This window comes from Macaca thibetana, chromosome 12, assembly GCF_024542745.1.
Source record: "Macaca thibetana thibetana isolate TM-01 chromosome 12, ASM2454274v1, whole genome shotgun sequence".
NCBI lineage: Eukaryota > Metazoa > Chordata > Mammalia > Primates > Cercopithecidae > Macaca > Macaca thibetana.
The window spans coordinates 12,038,191-12,055,954 of NC_065589.1; the positions used below are offsets into that span (position 1 = coordinate 12,038,191).

Here is a 17,764-nt window from a genome sequence, read left to right on the forward strand (position 1 = left end):
TGTGTATTTCTCTTTCTTGTAGTCTCTGTTGATTTATATGCTTGTCTTTATGCCCACATCATGTTGTCTTAGTTATTGTAACTTTATATGAAGTTAAAACATTGTGATTCTTTTTCAAGACTCTTTTGGTCTTTTGCATTTTCATTTATATTTTAAAATCAATTTGTCAGTTTCCACAAACAATTCCACTTGAATTTTATTAAAATTATATTGAATCTATGAATCAGTTGGGGATAATTTACATATGAATATTTAGTCTTCAATTCACAAATATACCTTTCCATTTATTTTGGCTTTCTTTAATTTCTCTCAGCAAAAGTTCTATGATTTTCAGTGTAGTGTTCTTGAACATCTTTTGTTAGATTTACCTGTATTGTTAGTGGTTTTGATGCTTCTGAAAAGGATATTGTTTGTCTATTGTTGTTTAAACTTGTAATTTGCTAGTATACAAAAACACAATTTATTTTTGCATATTAACCTTGAATCCAGATACTTTACTGAAATTACTAATTAATTCTAATAGCTTATTCATTCCTTTAGATTTTCCAAGTATATAGTCATCTGCAAAATATGGTAGTTATATTTCCTCCCTTTTGGGTTTATTCTTTTTATTTCTTTTTCTCACCTTATTGCATTGTCTAGGATTTCTAGTAAGTGTTAAATGGAAATGGTGACAGTAGACATTTTTGTCTGGTTCTCAAATTGAGTAGGAAAGTATTTAGTATTTCACATTTAAGTATAGTGTTAGTCATAGGATTTTGTTTATATGTTTCATTATATTTAAAAAGTTACTTTCTATTCTTAGTTTTCTGAGAGTAAAAAATCATGAACAGGTATTTTATTATATTTTCACTTTTTCTGGATCTATTGAAATTATCTTTTTTTTCCCTTTATTTTGGAAATAATAAAGGAAATAATAAAGTCAATCTGGTGATATTCATTTCCTGATTTTTTTTTTTTTTTTGAGACAAAGTCTTGCTCTGTTGCCCAGGCTGGAGTGCAATGGCACAATCTTGGCTCACCACAACCTCTGCCTCCCAGGTTCAAGTGATTCTCCTGCCTCAGCCTCCTAAGTAGCTGGGATTACAGGTATACACCACCATGCCATGCCTGGCTAATTTTTGTATTTTTAGTAGAGATGGGGTTTCATCGTGTTGGCCAGGCTGGTCTCGAACTCCTGACCTCGTGATCTGCCCACCTCAGCCTCCCAAAGTGCTGGGCTTATAGGCGTGAGCCACAGTGCCCGGCCTCCTGATTTTTTTTAATGGTATGTTTTATAAATTTGTGTGTCATCCTAGTGCAGGGACCATGCTAATCTCTGTATTGTTCTGATTTTAGTGTATGTGCTGCCAAAGGAAGCACCATTTCCTGATTTTTAAATGTTAAAGAATTCTTGCATTCCTGGAATAAGTCCCACTTAGTCATGATGTATTATTCTTTTTAACTATTGCTGGATTTGACTTGCTAATGTTTTGTTGCTGTTTTCCCGTCTCTGTCCATGGGAGATAGTAACCTGTACTTTTCATTTTTGTAATGTCTTTGTCAGGTTGTATATCAGAATTACACTATCCTTCTCTAGTGAGTTAGAGTGCGTTCCTTTTTTCTTTATTCACTGGAAGAGTTTGTGTAAGATTGGTTATATTCTTTCTTAAATGTATGTTTTGAAGAACTTGCAAGTGAAGTCATCTGGGTCTGGAATGTTTTGGCTGGGAAAGGCATCTTGAAATCTTGATGTTTATTTTCTCATTGTACTTTTTTTCCTTAGGATGTTTGCAGCGGTCCAGAAGAAGGAGATTTCCTATGAGATCTTTGTCAATCACTTCAAGGAAAATAAGGTGGAGATAGCAAATGCAATAACAAAGCCATTTCCTTTTCTTGAAAGCCTCAGAGACAATTCTTTTATCACTGAAAAGATGTATGCTGTAAGTGAAGTTTATTCCATCACCCACTGTGGTCTGGCCCCCACATTCATTTATATTTGGCATCCTGGATTCAAAGTTTAGTATATTGCTAACTGCCTGAAAGGCCTTTTATGCCTTTTGTGGGAAGGCCCTTTTCTGCTGGTTAATTATTGTATAAGGTAGAAGGTAATGGGGTAAACAGATGTCATTAAAGACATTTCTATTTCTTTTTCTTTTGTTTTCTTTTCTTTTTGTTTTGTTTTGTTTAGAGACAGCGTCTCACTCTGTGGCCCAGGATGGAGTAAAGTAGCAAAATTATGGCTCACTGCAGCCTAGATCTCCTGGGCACAAGCAAACCTCTTGCTTCAGCCTGCTGGGTAGCTGGGAGATTACAGGTGCATGCCACCACACCTGGCTAATTTTTTTTTTTTGGTAGAGATGGGGTCTTGCTGTGTTACTCAGGCTCGTCTCGAACTCCTGGCCTCAAGTGAACCTCCTAACTCAGCCTCCCAAAGTGTTGAGATTACAGGTGTGAGCCACCTTTCCTGGACAAGGCACTCTATTTCTAACTGAAGCCCCCCCGCCTTTTTTTTTTGAGATGGCATGTTGCTCTGTCACCCAGGCTGGAGTGCAGTGGCACAATCTCGGCTCTCTGCAGCCTCCACCTCCTGGGTTTAAGCAATTCTCCTGTCTCAGCCTCCCGAGTAGCTGGGACTACAGGCGCCCACCACCATGCCTGGCTAATTTTTGTATTTTCAGTAGAGATGGGGTTTCACCATATTGATCAGGCTGGTCTCGAACTCCTGACCTCAAGTGATCCACCCACCTTGGCCTCCCAAAGTGCTGGGATTATAGGCGTAAGCCACTGTGCCCGGCTGCCCTGTTCTTTTATAGCAAGTATTGGGGTGGGAGTGGACGGTAATGGTGACATGGATGGAGTGAAACTGATATGCTCTGCAAATATGTAGTGATTTATGCAACATACAAGAATAAAACAAAATTAAGATAACTAAGACAATGGAAGCAGTATTTCTTTATAATGTCTTCGTATGTCAGATGAAACCCCCAGAGATTTTGTGCCATTATAATTGTTATCAAACAAGTTTCTGCCTTGCTGTTGTCTCATCTAAAGTGTTTAAATTTTGTTGGGTAGTTCTGGAGCCTTGGAATTCAGGTATTTTGAACAGTGCCCTGGAGGTACAGAGAAGGAAGCCATGTCTTCAGTGTGCGATTTTGCTCTTCCTGTTGTGTTCTTCTTGGCAAGGGAAGAACCATCTCCCTGTCTCCCGGAGCCTGTTCAGGACTTCTCATACCACAGGGGGAAGGTGGGGAGTGTGGGGGCAGTGATTACTGTGTAGTTAACAAAATCACCGTAAGATTTATTCCCAAGGCATCCTGGGCAGGATGAAAACTCAAAAGTCAAGAGGAAGGGTTGACTTGTTTTTCTAACACAGTGCATCAAATATTTAAGAAGTTCTAGAATATTACATGAAAAATAGTAACCTACACTGAGAACAATGGAAGTATTCTATGCAATTACATTGTCGATCTTTGTTTAACTTTAAAGCTATTATTTTGTTTACTTTTTCCATTGACTTTTTTAACAGGATTCTCAAGAAGCTTGTATAAACTTGATTCCTGTACAGAGAGTTGTGTACCACGTTCTCTGCCACCTGGAGAAGGTGTTTGATTGTTCAGTTCTGTCAGTCCTGTTCAGCAGGGTTAACTTGAAGGAGTATCCTGATTTAATTGAGATTCATAAAAGCTTCAAAAACGGTAATCAATTCTTTCTCCTGTCTTTTGGGGTCTAGGTCTGCTTTTCTTTCTTTCATTTGGTCAGTCATTCATTGAACAAGTATTCATGAAATGCTCACATGCGGCCGCGGCGGTGGCTCACGCCTGTAATCCCAGCATTTTGGGAGGCCGAGGCAGGTGGATCACCTGAGGTCAGGAGTTCGAGACCAGCCTGACCAACATGGAGAAACCCCATCTCTACTAAAAATACAAAATTAGCCAGGCGTGCTGGCACATGCCTGTATAAATCCCAGTTACTCAGGAGGCTGAGACAGGAGAATTGCTTGAACCTGGAAGGTGGAGTTTGCAGTGAGCTGAGATCACGCCATTGCACTCCAGCCTGGGCAACAAAGAGTGAGACTCTGTCTAATAAATAAATAAATAAATAAATAAATAAATAAATAAATAACAAAAAAAATAAAGAAATGCTTACATGTCCCAGGCCCTGTGATAGGCGGTGTGAATATAACTAACCTATGCCCTGGCCTCCCTTTGTTGGCAGACTCCGGGGTCCTTGGTCCAGGCGTTTCAGGACATTTCCCAGTGTGGCAATATTTGCTCCCTGCTTGTAGCCTTCACAGAGTCCTCCCTTTGTTCCTTGGGTCTGGGTCACCCCTGAGGAACTCTGTCTAGTTCCTCCACCATGTCCTCTCTTTGGGAACCACTCATCTTTCCAGACCCAATTTAGCCAAAACTCTGCTGTTTTCTAGCCCCACATTTAAGGCTGTTGGGCTTCTCTTACCTACAGGCATCTCTCTAGGATCTTAGCTCTTCTCCTCAGGAAACCCCTTTGTTTCTTCCGGAAGATTTGCACAGGTCACGAGACATTCCACTTACGGAATTTGTATGAGATACGCTTTCGCTCCTCTCTGATCATCTTGTTGGATGATTAATTATGGTTTACAATTTTTCTACTGCTCCGTCATCCTTAAAACCTGAGAGGCTCATCACCTATAGGATTTCAGTGGTTATGTGTTGTGTTATTTTCTTTCGTGGCTGCCTCAGAGGAAGAAATAAGCAACACCAAGTCACAAGTCACTGAGATTCAGAGTGACTGAAGGCCTAGGAGTTTCCCACTGAATTGTAAGAACACACGGGTGCTGTATTCATGTGGTCACGAGTTGGGGTTCCTGGTCACTTGCTTGCAGACTCTAATTAATTCTTTTCTTTGTTCAGCGCTCCCCTTTTCCCAGAAAAGGGACGGAAAAAAGACACCCAAAATGCCCAGCTTTCAGCCAAGCTGTAAACAAGGTAATAATGTCTGGATGAAAACTTTGTTTTCTGGTCTACTAAGAAGAAGAGGAGACAGGAAACTGAGGTCTGAGGGAAGACTACACTGCTGGGGATGGTGGCAGAGCTGGTTGAGGGTCACTTTGTGTTGATTCCAAAGTGACCTGACTCCAGCTGGAATCCAAGAGCACTCTCAAGAGGTGGCAAAAACAGACTTTCTCCCCAATAACCTGGAGGGTAGAGTGAGGATCTGAGTGTGAATGACTAGTTTATAGGAGACTTTCAGTGAGAAGCCCTGAAGGGCTAAGAAGGATGTGCCTATGGCCACCAATGTCAAAGAAGATACTCTTGGTGATGCCAGAAGAAGGGGCCGATTTAAACGGGGGCATGTTGTTCAGCAGCAGGAATATTCAAAGAGAAAGGCAGTCACACAGAAAGACACAGAGAGGAAGTGATGCATGTGCTGAGAAGAGGATGAGGGTATTTTGAGAGAGAGAGGAAGAAGGAGGGGAATTGAAAGACGTTGAAGGTCAACAATAAAAATAACTGTGTTATGAACAGCTCACTGTGATTGAATGCCTGCTCTGTGGCAGCTCTGGGTTTAGTGTTCATGGATGCCTTTGGAGAGTAGTATTATTTATGTGCCCATTTTGCAGATTAGGAAACCGAAACCCAGAGGGACAATGTATGGGGTTGCCTAGATAAGGTGAGAAAAGATGAACCCAGAGCCTTTGTTATTTTTTGGGAGGGAAGGAGGTAAAATTCAGATGTTAACCATTTTAAAGTGTGGAATTCAGTGACATTTAGTATATTCACAATGTTGTACAACCATCACCTGTCTGTAGTTTCAAAATGGTTTAATCATCCCAAATGGAAACCCTATGCCCATTAACCAATCATCTAATTTCCCTCTGCCCCTAATCTCCGGCAATCAGTAATCTACTTTCCGCCTCTACAAATTTGCCTATTCCGGACAGTTCATGTAAATGGAATCACACAATACGTGGCCTTCTGTGTCTGGGCTTCCTTCACTTAATATGATGTTTCCAGGTTTTTTCCACGTGGTAACATGAATTATTATCTCAAGTCCTTTTGATGGCTGAGTAATATTCCATCATGTCTCTACCGCATTTTGTTTATTCATTCATCAGTTAACGATGGGCTGTTTCTGTCTTTCTGCTACTGTGACAGAAGTTACGTTCTTCCTGTTACCCAGGGAATCTAATGGAAAAGACAGAAACATGAAACAAAAGTGGGGAAACACATGCAGAAAAAAAGGTCCAGGGAAAAAAGAATACAAAGAGCTGGAGGGAGTGGAGGTGACCCAAACTCTGAGTCCTCATGGAAAGGCCAATGAGAAAGCATGAACAGATGTGGAGAGGAAGGGTGTGGTGTAAAAGGAGGTGGGCATGAGGCAACCAGGACTTCGCAGGAAATGAGCTAAGGGCCCTGGGCAGGGTAGCTGTGGGGACAAAGGCAGGTTCACTCTGCCATCGCCAGTTACCAGAATGTCTCATGGAGGATACTCAGTGGGGTTGTCTGGCCAAGACCCTCTCAGCCAAGGGTGCAGTGACCCAGTCCCCCACTCTCAGGGCTGGAGTCTGACTTCGAGAATCAGGTGGGGCTGGGCACAGTGGCTTACGCCTATAATCCTAGCACTTTGGGAGGCTGAGGTGGGCAGATCGCTTGAGGCCAGGAGTTCGAGAGTAGCCTGGCTGACATGGCGAAAACCCATCTCTACAAAAAAAAAAAAAAAAATTAGCCAGGCATGGTGGCACATGCCTGAAGTCCCAGCTACTTGGGAGGCTGAGGCATGAGAATTGCTTGAACCCAGGAGGTGGACGTTGCAGTGAGCTGAGATTGCGCCACTTCACTCCACCCTGGGTGACAGAGTGAGATTCTGTCTCAAAAAAAAAAAAAAAAAAAATAAGAAAAAGGATCAGGCGGCCAGCTCCAGATGGTGAAACTCTCTCTCTCTCTATTTTTTAAAGGCAGAGCCTCCCTCTGTTGCCCAGGCTGGAGTGCAGCAGCACAGTCATAACTCACTGCAGCCTTGAACTCCTGGCCTGAAGCGATCCTCTCATCTCAGTCTCCCAGTAGCTGAGCCCATAGGCACGTACCACCACGCCCAGCTAATTTTTAATTTTTTGTAGAGATAGGGTCTCACTATATTGCCCAGGCTGGTCTTGAACTCCTGGGCTCAAGTGATCCTCCTGCCTCAGCCTCCCAAAGTGCTGGGATTACAGGTGTGAGCCACTGCACCTGGCTGTGAAGACCCTTTTCAAAGCCCGACCTGGTCACGCTCAGATTCCTCATCTCCTGTTGGTCTGTTCCTCTTGATGGTGCTGTGATCCTCTGCTGTTCTTGCCCCATTCTGGAATGTGCTGGGGGTAAGGGAAGAGAGGGTTGCCTCTGTTTATGATTGTCCCGAATTTTTAGTGTTTGCATCTACATTGTCTCCAAGTTCAGGATTTCAATAACAAGTCCTTATCCTCCAGGTTGCCTGGGAGGACTTCTTCCTCCTACACCCCTTAAGCACACTCGCTGCTGGTTCCTGCTGGTGCTGAGCCTGCTCATTTTACCCATGTGTCTGCTTCACTGTTTTTCTGCCTGCATCTGCTTGAATCTGGCTGCTGCCTTGGTACTTTGAGCTTACATCCAGTGATGGCCCGTGCTGTGGTGGCTGGAGGGAAATGATGGGCATGTTCCTTCTGTGGGACAGGCTATCTTCCCTGTTGGGTCTTTCACATAGGACCACGGCACCACTGTGCCTCCCATACAAACCCTCATCCATCATCCCTGGGGCATGCAGCTAGGAGCTACCTTTCAGATACCAGATGGGCCTTTTCAAAAACCCTTTAGTACTTTTGTGCTATAACTAGCCTCTGTTTCTAGATTCTTGGTCTTCTTCTTTTTTCTATTTTTCCTAATATCCCTCATCCTTAGACCATAATGTCCATAACAAATTTTATTTCTTTGTTCAGTATTTCATGATCACTTTTTCTGAAATGAATGACATAGAAGAAATATTAGCGAACTCTCAGAGCTGTGGAAGGTCATTCTGATGTCATTGATAATTGGGATACATGACAAAAAGGATATTTGATTAATTAATGCATTTAAATAAAAACTTTAGGTTTTGATTTATGACATCACAGTGCCATATTTATGAAATCGTAATGTCATCTAGGGATCATCCACTCTGGAACCAGAACAGAAACCTCTGAGCCTCTCTGGGATGTGAAGTCAACATATATAAAGCCAGAACATTCTATCCTTGGCCCAGGTGATGCTCTTGGAACACAGCAAGCAAACACAAGTACCCAAGTAGGTAAGGCTGATGACGGCCAGGTGTTTGCATGGGTGACTAGTGGTAGATGTCTGTAGCACACACAGAAGGGGGAAGGCAGTGCTGTGTCAAATGATCATTATCTACAGGGAGACCCCAAGGAGTCCTGAATGACAGTAGAAGGATAGACCAGTGTCCACTGCAGGTAGACATTGACGTAACGGAAAGGTATGTCTTCTAGTTGAAGTGAGGAACGCAGAAAAAGACACGGAGAGACAGAGAGAACAGGACTGGGGCCTGATATGTAGCTTGGAAGAGATGTAGAAGAAGAGAGTTGGGAAAGGAAAACGGAGAATGAGGAATGCGTCCTCCTGCAGCATTGTTGGAGAGGAGAGAGACAGATGCACCGGGAGACAAGAGAGAAGCTGGCTAAGTCCACGATGCAGAGATGCCTTCCTAGGGCAGAAGCCTGGGGACTGGATCCTGGTGGGAGGCTGAGTAGGAGAGAGAGAACAAGGTCTGACAAGATGGGAAGAGGTAGAGCAGGACTTGGCTGGACAGCAGGGGTCCTCGGAGAGGGGCATCACCTCCCTAGGAGCAGTTCACTTCCGCTCCCAACTGCAGTGCTCAGTGTGGTCATATCTCAGTCCTTTTCCCGGCCACTGGATCTGGTCTCTCATTTTATATTCTCTCTTCAGAAACCAGGGAACTCAAGGATCTCCAAATAAAAAAGGAGAGAGGGTCAGAAGAGATGCCCAGTGGACGGCCACATGGTAGACAAGGTACTGCAATTGAATCCTGCCTTTTAAGTGACCAATTACCTGATTAGCTCAGGGTGTGGAGGGAGGAAGGGCTTTTCTTCCCACCTCCCTCTCTGACAGGAGCCCAACCTCCAGCCGCTTTCAAATTTGTGAGGGAAGCAAGCAGGATGAGGCATGTGATGTGCCTAGGCTGCAACACTGTGAGAGGCACTCACTGGCAGGACCCCTAGAGTATGCGCCCTAAGTCTTCCAGGCAGGAGAGAAAGGAGAGCTGAACGCCTCCCTGGAGCATGGCATCCTGGGTGGAGAAGCTGAGGAGCGTGAATATGGAAGAGGTGGACGATTGGGCCACAGAATAGCAAGTTTTAGGAGTGAGCCCAGTTTTACCTAAGTGGACATGATGTCTAAGCTTTCCTAGGTTGGTGGAGGATCGACAAGGAAATAATTTTGTCCTGCTTGCTGGAAGTTGCCACAAGATCAGGCAAACAAGGTGTGCGACCATCAGATTTGCAAGGAAGAAAGGTCATTGGAGACAACCTTCAGAATGGGGAGGGTGAGGGAAAAGGCCCTGGGGGTAGAGTTAAAGCCAAAAAAGGAATGAAGGGACATGACTTTTTGAGACAAGAACAAGACATAGGAGGAAAATGCTTGGAGGGGTCGAGGCAGACAGAGGATCAAGGGAAGCCCCGGAAACACAGAGACAGAGGGGAGGAAGTGAGAGACATGGCAGAGGAGAGATAAACTGAAAAGTCAAATGAGGGACAGTGAGAAAAATCATATGGAGAGAGAAACATGAGGTCAATGTAAATACCAGGAACAGAGAAAGCGGGGGAGAGGCACGAAGAAGCCAGGAAGAGAGTGAATGTAAAGAGCAAATAAGAAATTGGTGGAGATCAGTGTGGCAGTGAGAGAGGAGACACATTCTTCCATGAAACCACATCCTCCTCCTTTTCCCCTTCCTCCTCCTCTTCCAGAACTCCCTTTTTGGTAAAGTGGCCATTACTGTCAAGTTTTCTCAAGCAAGAAATTCAGGAATCTTGCCAGGTACAGTGGCTCACGCCTGTAATCCCAGCACTTTGGGAGGCCGAGGTGGGCGGATCACCTGAGGTTGTGAGTTCGAGACCAGCCTGACCAACATGGAGAAACCCTGTCTCTACTAAAAATACAAAAACTAGCTGGGCGTGGTGGTGCATGCCTGTAATCCCAGCTACTTGGGCGGCTGAGGCAGGAGAATTGCTTGAACATGGGAGGCAGAGGTTGCGGTAAGGCGAGATAGAGCCATTGAACTCCAGCCTGGGCAATAAGAGCTAAACTCTGTCTCAAAAACAACAATAACAACAAAAAAAACCAGAAAGGAATCCTCCTGAGTTCTTCCCTCCCTCAACCCCCGTGCCCTATCAGCCATCCAGCCCCGTGCACTGTACCTGGTAACATTTGCCACCTGATCATTTTTCTCTATCCCTAATGCTGTGATGCTAATGAGATCTCTGATAACTCTCTCATGAACTTCAGCTGCCACATCATACCAAAGTTCGGGTGTGTTTGTGCTGTCTTCCTACCTAACCTTCAATGACTGGCATGACACCTGCGTTGAAGTTGATCTCTTTACTAGACTTTCAAAGCTGGGCAATGAGGACCCTTCCTATTTCTCCAGCCTCTATTCTCTCACTCCAAGAAGTCACGTTGGCTTCTTATAGTTATTCAAATTACTTTGCCCATGCTCTGTCTTCTATCAGGGTCTGTTTTCTTGGCCTCTATCCTTCTCATCTCCTCCCTAATCTGGCTACTTCCTGCTCACGTGATATTTCTTCCCATAAGCCTCTTCCTGTTTCCTGGCCAGGCTGGTCTCAAACTCCCTGTCTGTTCCAGAGCACTTCTTGCTTGCTGTGAGATAAAACTCCTGCCTTGTTGTGATCATGTGCTTAGCACGTGCTCTCTCTGGACCACAGCTGCTTGTTCTCACTGTGTCCTTCGAACCTAGCATGACAGTGTCTGGCACATAATAAAGAGCATACTTCATATTGTCAGGAAATGAAAGTATTCGTATTTTTGTGCCCTAAAAACTAGACACATATTTTGGCAAACTATGACATCACTGATGTATTTGTATGGAAAGCATCACAAAAATAGTTCTAAGAATTGTATGTATTTATTTATTTGTATTTATTTGTTTTTGAGACGGAGTCTTGCTCTGTCATCCAGGCTGGAGGGCGAAGGCAGTGGTGCGATCTCAGCTTACTGCAACCTCTGCCTCCTGGGCTCAAGCAATTCTACTGCCTCAGCCTCCTGAGTAGCTGAGATTACAGGCATGCACCCCCACACCTGGTAAGTTTTTGTATTTTTAGTAGAGATGGAGTTTTGCCACGTTGGCCAGGCTGGTCTCAAACTCCCTACCGTGGGTGATCTGCCTGCCTTGGCCTCCCAAAGTGCTGGGATAACAGGTGTGCACTACCGCACCTAGCCTAAGAATTATATTTATATGTACATGTACATGTAATAAGCTACTTTTGTGGAAATAAGTATAAGAATTAAGTTAAGAACTTAAGGTCTTTATTTATTTATTTATTTATTTTTATTTATTTTTATTTTTTTGAGAGGGAGTCTCACCCTGTCGCCCAGGCTGGAGTGCAGTGGCACGATCTCGGCTCACTGCAAGCTCCGCCTCCCAGGTTCATGCCATTCTCCTGCCTCAGCCTTCCAAGTAGCTACAGGTGCCCACCACCATGCCTGGCTAATTTGTTGTATTTTTACTAGAGACGGGGTTTCACCCTGTTAGCCAGGATGGTCTCGATCTCCTGACTTCATGATCCGCCTGCCTCGGCCTCCCAAAGTGCTGGGATTACAGGCGTGAGCCACCGTGCCTGGCCCTTAAGGTCTTTATTAATGATTAAGTTAATTAAGTGAAGAACACAAAATTCAGCCAAGACATTTATCAGTTAGTAAATAAGAATGACAGGTAAAGGGAAAAGAGAAAAACAAAATAGAGTTCAAGGTAAAAAGATAAACACAGAGAGAAAAACAGAAAGTAAGAAATGTATCTGCAGTGAGGCAGTATGGAAGAAGGTGAAATTTAGTGCTAGAGTGATCCTCTGAAGTCAACTGGGGAGAGAGAGAGGAAGAGGGGTACCATAAGGCTTTTTTGAGGGAAAAAGATGGAAATTCTTCAAAGATCACTATTTGTTCTAGGGGCAAAGCTATCTAGATCCCAAAATTGGGTGCAACCTAGTTTTGTGCTCCTGGAAGACATCCAGATGGCAAGGAAGGCGTGTAACCAAGCCCCTGAAATAATCTGTAAGGCTGGTGGAGGGTATAATAATCAGTAAGGTTGATGTGGTGACACTGTGTGAGTCACAGCAGAGGTGACAGGCTGGGTGTGTGGTCAGAGTCCCACATGGTGGCCCAGGGAGCTCGGATGAATGCTGGGAGACGTGGATTCTGGTGCTTAGTTCAGGGAGCTTCTGCATGACAGAGGAAAGTCAGTGGGGAAATGGAAAAGTACAGAGAGACCTGGGAGTGGGAGAAGTGGCTCAGAGGAGACGTGGAGGGTAGGTATGTAGAGCAAGAAAGCCAGGGGAGAGTGATAGAGGTGCAAGGAAGTAAAAGAGGCAGAAACAGAAAATGCCAGAGTGAGGACAAACAGATTGAGAAACAAAGAGGGAGAAGCTGCAAGAAAGAAGCAGGAGTGGAGAAATGGACAGAGACAATGGGAAGGGGAAGGAGAGAGAGGGGGTAAGGAAATGGAGAGCAAGACACTCAAAGCTGGCCACTGTGGCCATTTGTCCCCAGCCTCAGGGTCTAGTTTCAGTGACTGGAGCACCAGGACCCTGCGTCTCAGCATTCCGCAGGAGCACTGTAACTGTGCTGGGTAGGGACATTCCTACCTGCAAGTCACACAAGCTCCCGGGTGTCCCTAATTGTGTGTTTCCTGCTGTGTTGGCTCCTGGGTCCCACACTGAGACCCTAAGGGATTTTGTTCCTTTGTGCAGTGATCAGCAGTGAAGACTCTGATTCCTGTGAGGGCGAAGAGACCCTGGAAGCCTCCAGCTCAGCATCAATGCCCAGGCCTGGTGAGAAGGACAAGGACCATTTGTGCGGGGCTCCAGGACCTCAGACGTCTGAGTTCAGAGCATCTGCTTCCTGATGCGTTTCAACTGGAGTACACTCTGTAGATCCAGTTATCTCTTTTTCTGCTCTCACCTCACCTGGCACTTTGGGAAATGGGGGAGGCAATCTTCATTGACTATGGGTGCTCTGGTATTGACATTAGGTTAGAAAGAAGCCAGGATATTTTGTTGTTTTTCCCTTTCACATTAATCTGGTTTGAATTTGTGTCCCCACTCAGGTCTCATGTGGAATTGTAATCCCCAGGGTTGGAGGAGGGGCCTGGTGGGAGGTGATTGACTCATGGTGGTTGACTCCCCTTTTGCTGTTCTTGTGATGGTGAGTGAGTGCTCATGAAATCTGGTTGTTTAAAAGTGTGTGGCACTTCCCCCTTCACACCCTGTCTCCTGCTCCATCATGTGAAGATGTGCCTGCTTCCCCTTCACCTTCTGCCATGATTGTAAATTCCCAGAGGCCTCCCCGGCCATGCTTCCTGTATAGCCTATGGAACTATGAGTTAATCAAACCTCTTTTCTTCATAAATTACCTAGTCTCAGGTAGTTCTTTATAGCAATGCGAGAACAGACTAATACAGAAAATTGGTACTGGGAGAGGGGCATTGCTATAAAGATACCTGAAAATGTGGAAGCAGCTTTGGAACTGGGTAATGGGCAGAGGTTGGAACAGTTTGGAGAGCTTAAAAGAAGACAGGAAGATGAGGGAAAGTTTGGAACATGCTAGAGACTTGTTAAATTGTTGTGACCAAAATGCTCATTGTGATATGGACAGTGAAGTCCAGGCTGAAGTGGTCTCAGACGGAGATGAGGAACTTATTAGGAAATGGAGTAAAGGTCACTCTTGCTATGCTTTACCAAAGAGACTGGTGGCATTGTGCCCCTATTCTAGGAATCCGTGGAACTTTGAACTTGAGAGAGGTGATTTAAGGCATCTGGCAGCAGAAATTTCTAAGCAGCAAAGCATTCAACATGTGACCTGGCTGCTTCTAACAGCATATGGCCATATGTGTGAGCAAAAAGATGATCTGAAATGGGAACTTATATTTAAAAGGGAAGCAGAGCACAAAAGTTCGGAAATTTTGCAGCCTGACCACGTGGTAGAAAATAAAAACCCATTTTCTGCAGAGGATTTCAAGTTGGCTGCAGAAATTTGCGTAAGTAAAGAGGAGCCAAATGTTGATAGCTGAGATAATAGGGAAAATGCCTTGAAGGCATTTCAGAGACCTTTGCGGCAGCCCCTCCCATCACAGGCCTAGAGGCCCAAGAGGGAAGAATGGTTCTGTGGGCCAAGTCCAGGGCCCCACTGCTCTTTACAGCCTTGGGACATGGCATCCTGCATTGCCACTGCACAGTTCCAGCTGTGGCTAAAATGGGCCAAGGTACTGTTCAGGGCGTTGCTTCAGGGGGTACAAGCCCCAAGCCTTGGCAGCTTCCATGTGATATTAAGCCTGCGGGTATACAGAGTGCAAAAGTTGAGCCTTGGGTGCCTTCACCTAGATCTCAGAGGATGTATGGAAAATCTGGATGTCCAGGCAGAAGTCTGCTTCAGGGGGCAAAGCCATTATGTAGAACCTCTGCTAGGGCAGTGCAGAGGGGAATATGGGGTTGGAGCCCCCACAAAGATTTCCCACTGGAGCACTGCCTAGTGGAGCTGTGAGAAGAAGGCCACCATCCTCCAGACCCCAGAATGGTAGATCCACTGACAGTTTGCACCGTGCACATGGAGAAACCACAGGCACCCAACATCAGCCTATGAAAGCAGCTGAGGGTGTTGTACTCTGCAGAGCCACAGGGGTGGAGATGTCCAAGGCCTTAGGAGCCTACCCCTTGTATCAGTGTGGCCTGGATGTGAGATATAGAGTCAAAGGAAATTATAGGTTTGAGATTGAATGACTTTCCTGCTGGGTTTCAAACTTGCACGGGGTCATAGTCCCTTGTTTTCACCAATTTCTCCCATGTGGAATGGGTGCATTTACCCAATGTGTGTACCCCCATTGTATCTTGAAAACGACTAACTTGTTTTTGATTTTACAGGTTCATAGGCTGAAGGATCTTACCTTGTCTCATGAGACTTTTGATTATGGACTTTTGTGTTAATGCTGAAATGAGTTAAGACGGGGGGTCTGTTGACTGTTGAGAAGGGATAATTTTATTTTGCAATGTGAGAAGGACATGAGATTTGGGAGGGGCCAGGGGAGGAATCATGTGGTTTGGATTTGTGTCCCTGCCCAAATCTCATATTGAATTGTAATCCCCCGTGCTGGAGGAGATGCTTGGAGGAAGGTGATTGGATCATGGGGGAGGACATCCCCCTTGGTGTTCTCTTGATAATGAGTGAGTTCTCATGAGATTTGGTTTTTCAAAAGTGTGTAGCACTTCCCCCTTCACTCTTTCTCTCCTGCTTCACCATGGTAAAATGTACTTGCTTTCCTTTTGCCATCTTCCATGATTGTAAGTTTCCTGAGGCTTCTTGGCTGTGCCTCCTTTAGAGCCTGTGGAACTGTGAGTCAATTAGACCTCTTTTTTTCATAAATTACCCAGTCTCAGGTAGTCCTTTATAGCAATGCGAGAACAGACTAATACACACGTGATCAGCCCTACTGTGGTATACTTTAAAAAATACATAGTTGGCCGGGCGCGGTGGCTCAAGCCTGTAATCCCAGCACTTTGGGAGGCCGAGACGGGCGGATCACGAGGTCAGGAGATCGAGACCATCCTGGCTAACACGGTGAAACCCCATCTCTACTAAAAAAAAAATACAAAAAAGTAGCCGGGTGAGGTGGCGGGCGCCTGTAGTCCCAGCTACTCGGGAGGCTGAGGCAGGAGAATGGCGTAAACCTGGGAGGCGGAGCTTGCAGTGAGCTGAGATCCGGCCACTGCACCCCAGCCTGGGCGGCAGAGCAAGACTCCCTCTCAAAAAAAAAAAAAAAAAAAAAAAATACATAGTTGATCTTTGTCCCCAGTTCCTGGCACAAAGTCCCTAAACTCTTGGAAATTCCAAAATGATGGGTGTTTTATAAGTACCAACCACGTGACTGGAAGATTAGAATTTTCAACCCCAAACCTTGACGTCTGGGGAGAAGAGAAGGGCAGAAGATTGAGGTCAATTGCCAGTGGCAAGTGATTTAATCAATCTTGCCAACATAATGAAACCTTGATAAAAACCCCTGAACGACAGGCTTCAGGGAGCTTCTGAATTGGTGAATGCATTTATGTGTTGGGAGGTAGGGTTGAGGCTCACCTGGAGAGGTCATGAAAGCTCTGTCCCTCCTTCCCCACCTTGCCCTATATTTGGTTCTTCCTGAGGTTTTATTTTTTTCCATGCAACAAAACCTTTATTAACATTTTGAGCAGGTTTAACTGTTTACTGAAACTGGTAATTTCCAAACTCAAGTTGGGGCAAATGGCTATAGTGCAGAGTAGTGCCATCGTTGGGCACTGCGAATGCACGAGTGAAGAATTAATGTGGATCACTTGAAGTCAGGAGTTTGAGGCCAGCCTAGCCAACATGGTGAAACCCCATCTCTACCAAAAACAAAATACAAAAATTAGCCAGCTGTGGTGGTGCACGCCTGTAATCCCAGCTACTCAGGAGGCTGGGGATGCCTTCTTTATCCTGGATCTTGGCCTTCACATTTTTCATGGTGTCCCTGGGCTCCACCTCCAGGGTGATTGTCTTGCTGATCAAGGTCGTCATGAAGATTTTCATTTTGACCTGTGAATGGATATGAGGATGCTGCAAATTGCCAATCACAACCAGCCACCAGAACGCCTCCACACGCTCACTCAACAAAGCCAGTCATCCCTCAGTTGTGTTCTTTATAATAAAACTAATCATAAGTAGAATACTTTCTGAGTTCTGTGAATCATTCTAAGGAATTACCCAACCTGAGGGAAGTCCTGTGAACCCCCAAAGTTGTAGTCTTCTCCACAGAAATGTGGGTGGCCTGGTCACCCCATTCATGGCTGTTATCTACAGTAGGGCAGTCTTGTGGGACTGACATCTTAGCCTGTGGGGTCAATGCCAGCTCTGGCTAGTGCCAGAGTTGGCATTGATCCCAACTTTCAGAGATTTGGGTAGGCTGTGTTACATTAAATAGACCCTGAACATTTGTAATTGCTAAAATAAATAATTAAATTGAATTGTTGGATACTCAGTTGGTTTCAGAGAAGTTAAAGAACTGATTGGTTTCGGAAGAATACGTTTGTTGTTGGAAAAGATGCCACACATTTGGTGTCAGAAAAAAACACATATCTATTCATATTGAGGCACTTCTTTTATGTATTGATTTCCACCCCAAACAACCCTCATCATCTAAAGATCACAAAAAAGTAATTTTTGATTGCTTGATATATAATATTATCATCAAAAAATTGAAAAGACCTTAAATACCCAAATAATAGTCTTTCTGATAGGTGTTCAGCATGCCATTGGCTTATCTACAAACTTTTTTCAAAACAATTTTGGAAATAACATCTTTTTGTATCTTTACAACACTCATAACGGGTAGGCAGAGTAACTTGTCATTATCCTTGTTTTATAGATGCGGAAACGTAAGCACATAAGTGTTTAAAGATCTTTTACAAAGTCACATGGAGAATTGAGGACAGAGTTAGTACCAGAAACAGATAGGCCTGAATCTCAATTCGGCGGATAACTGTTTTCTTTAG

General features: G+C 44.6%; 2 protein-coding genes and 1 non-coding gene across 3 annotated transcripts in view; 1 reads left to right on the plus strand and 2 right to left on the minus strand.

The window, feature by feature from the left end:
- Positions 1-17,764, minus strand: part of ITM2C (integral membrane protein 2C) — a 350,051-nt gene that overhangs the window by 281,130 nt on the left and 51,157 nt on the right. The gene's annotated exons all lie outside the window — the stretch shown is intronic.
- LOC126933222 (U6 spliceosomal RNA) lies at positions 1,259-1,362 on the minus strand. The gene has a single exon (XR_007718469.1). It is a non-coding gene; the product is annotated as a U6 spliceosomal RNA (small nuclear RNA).
- On the plus strand, positions 1,770-17,000 carry LOC126932390 (nuclear autoantigen Sp-100-like). The gene is made up of 6 exons (XM_050751159.1): positions 1,770-1,922; positions 3,509-3,677; positions 4,872-4,946; positions 8,116-8,256; positions 8,913-8,996; positions 12,962-17,000. The coding sequence occupies exons 1-6, from the start codon at positions 1,914-1,916 to the stop codon at positions 13,114-13,116; spliced, it is 633 nt and encodes a 210-aa protein (XP_050607116.1). The 5' UTR covers positions 1,770-1,913; the 3' UTR covers positions 13,117-17,000.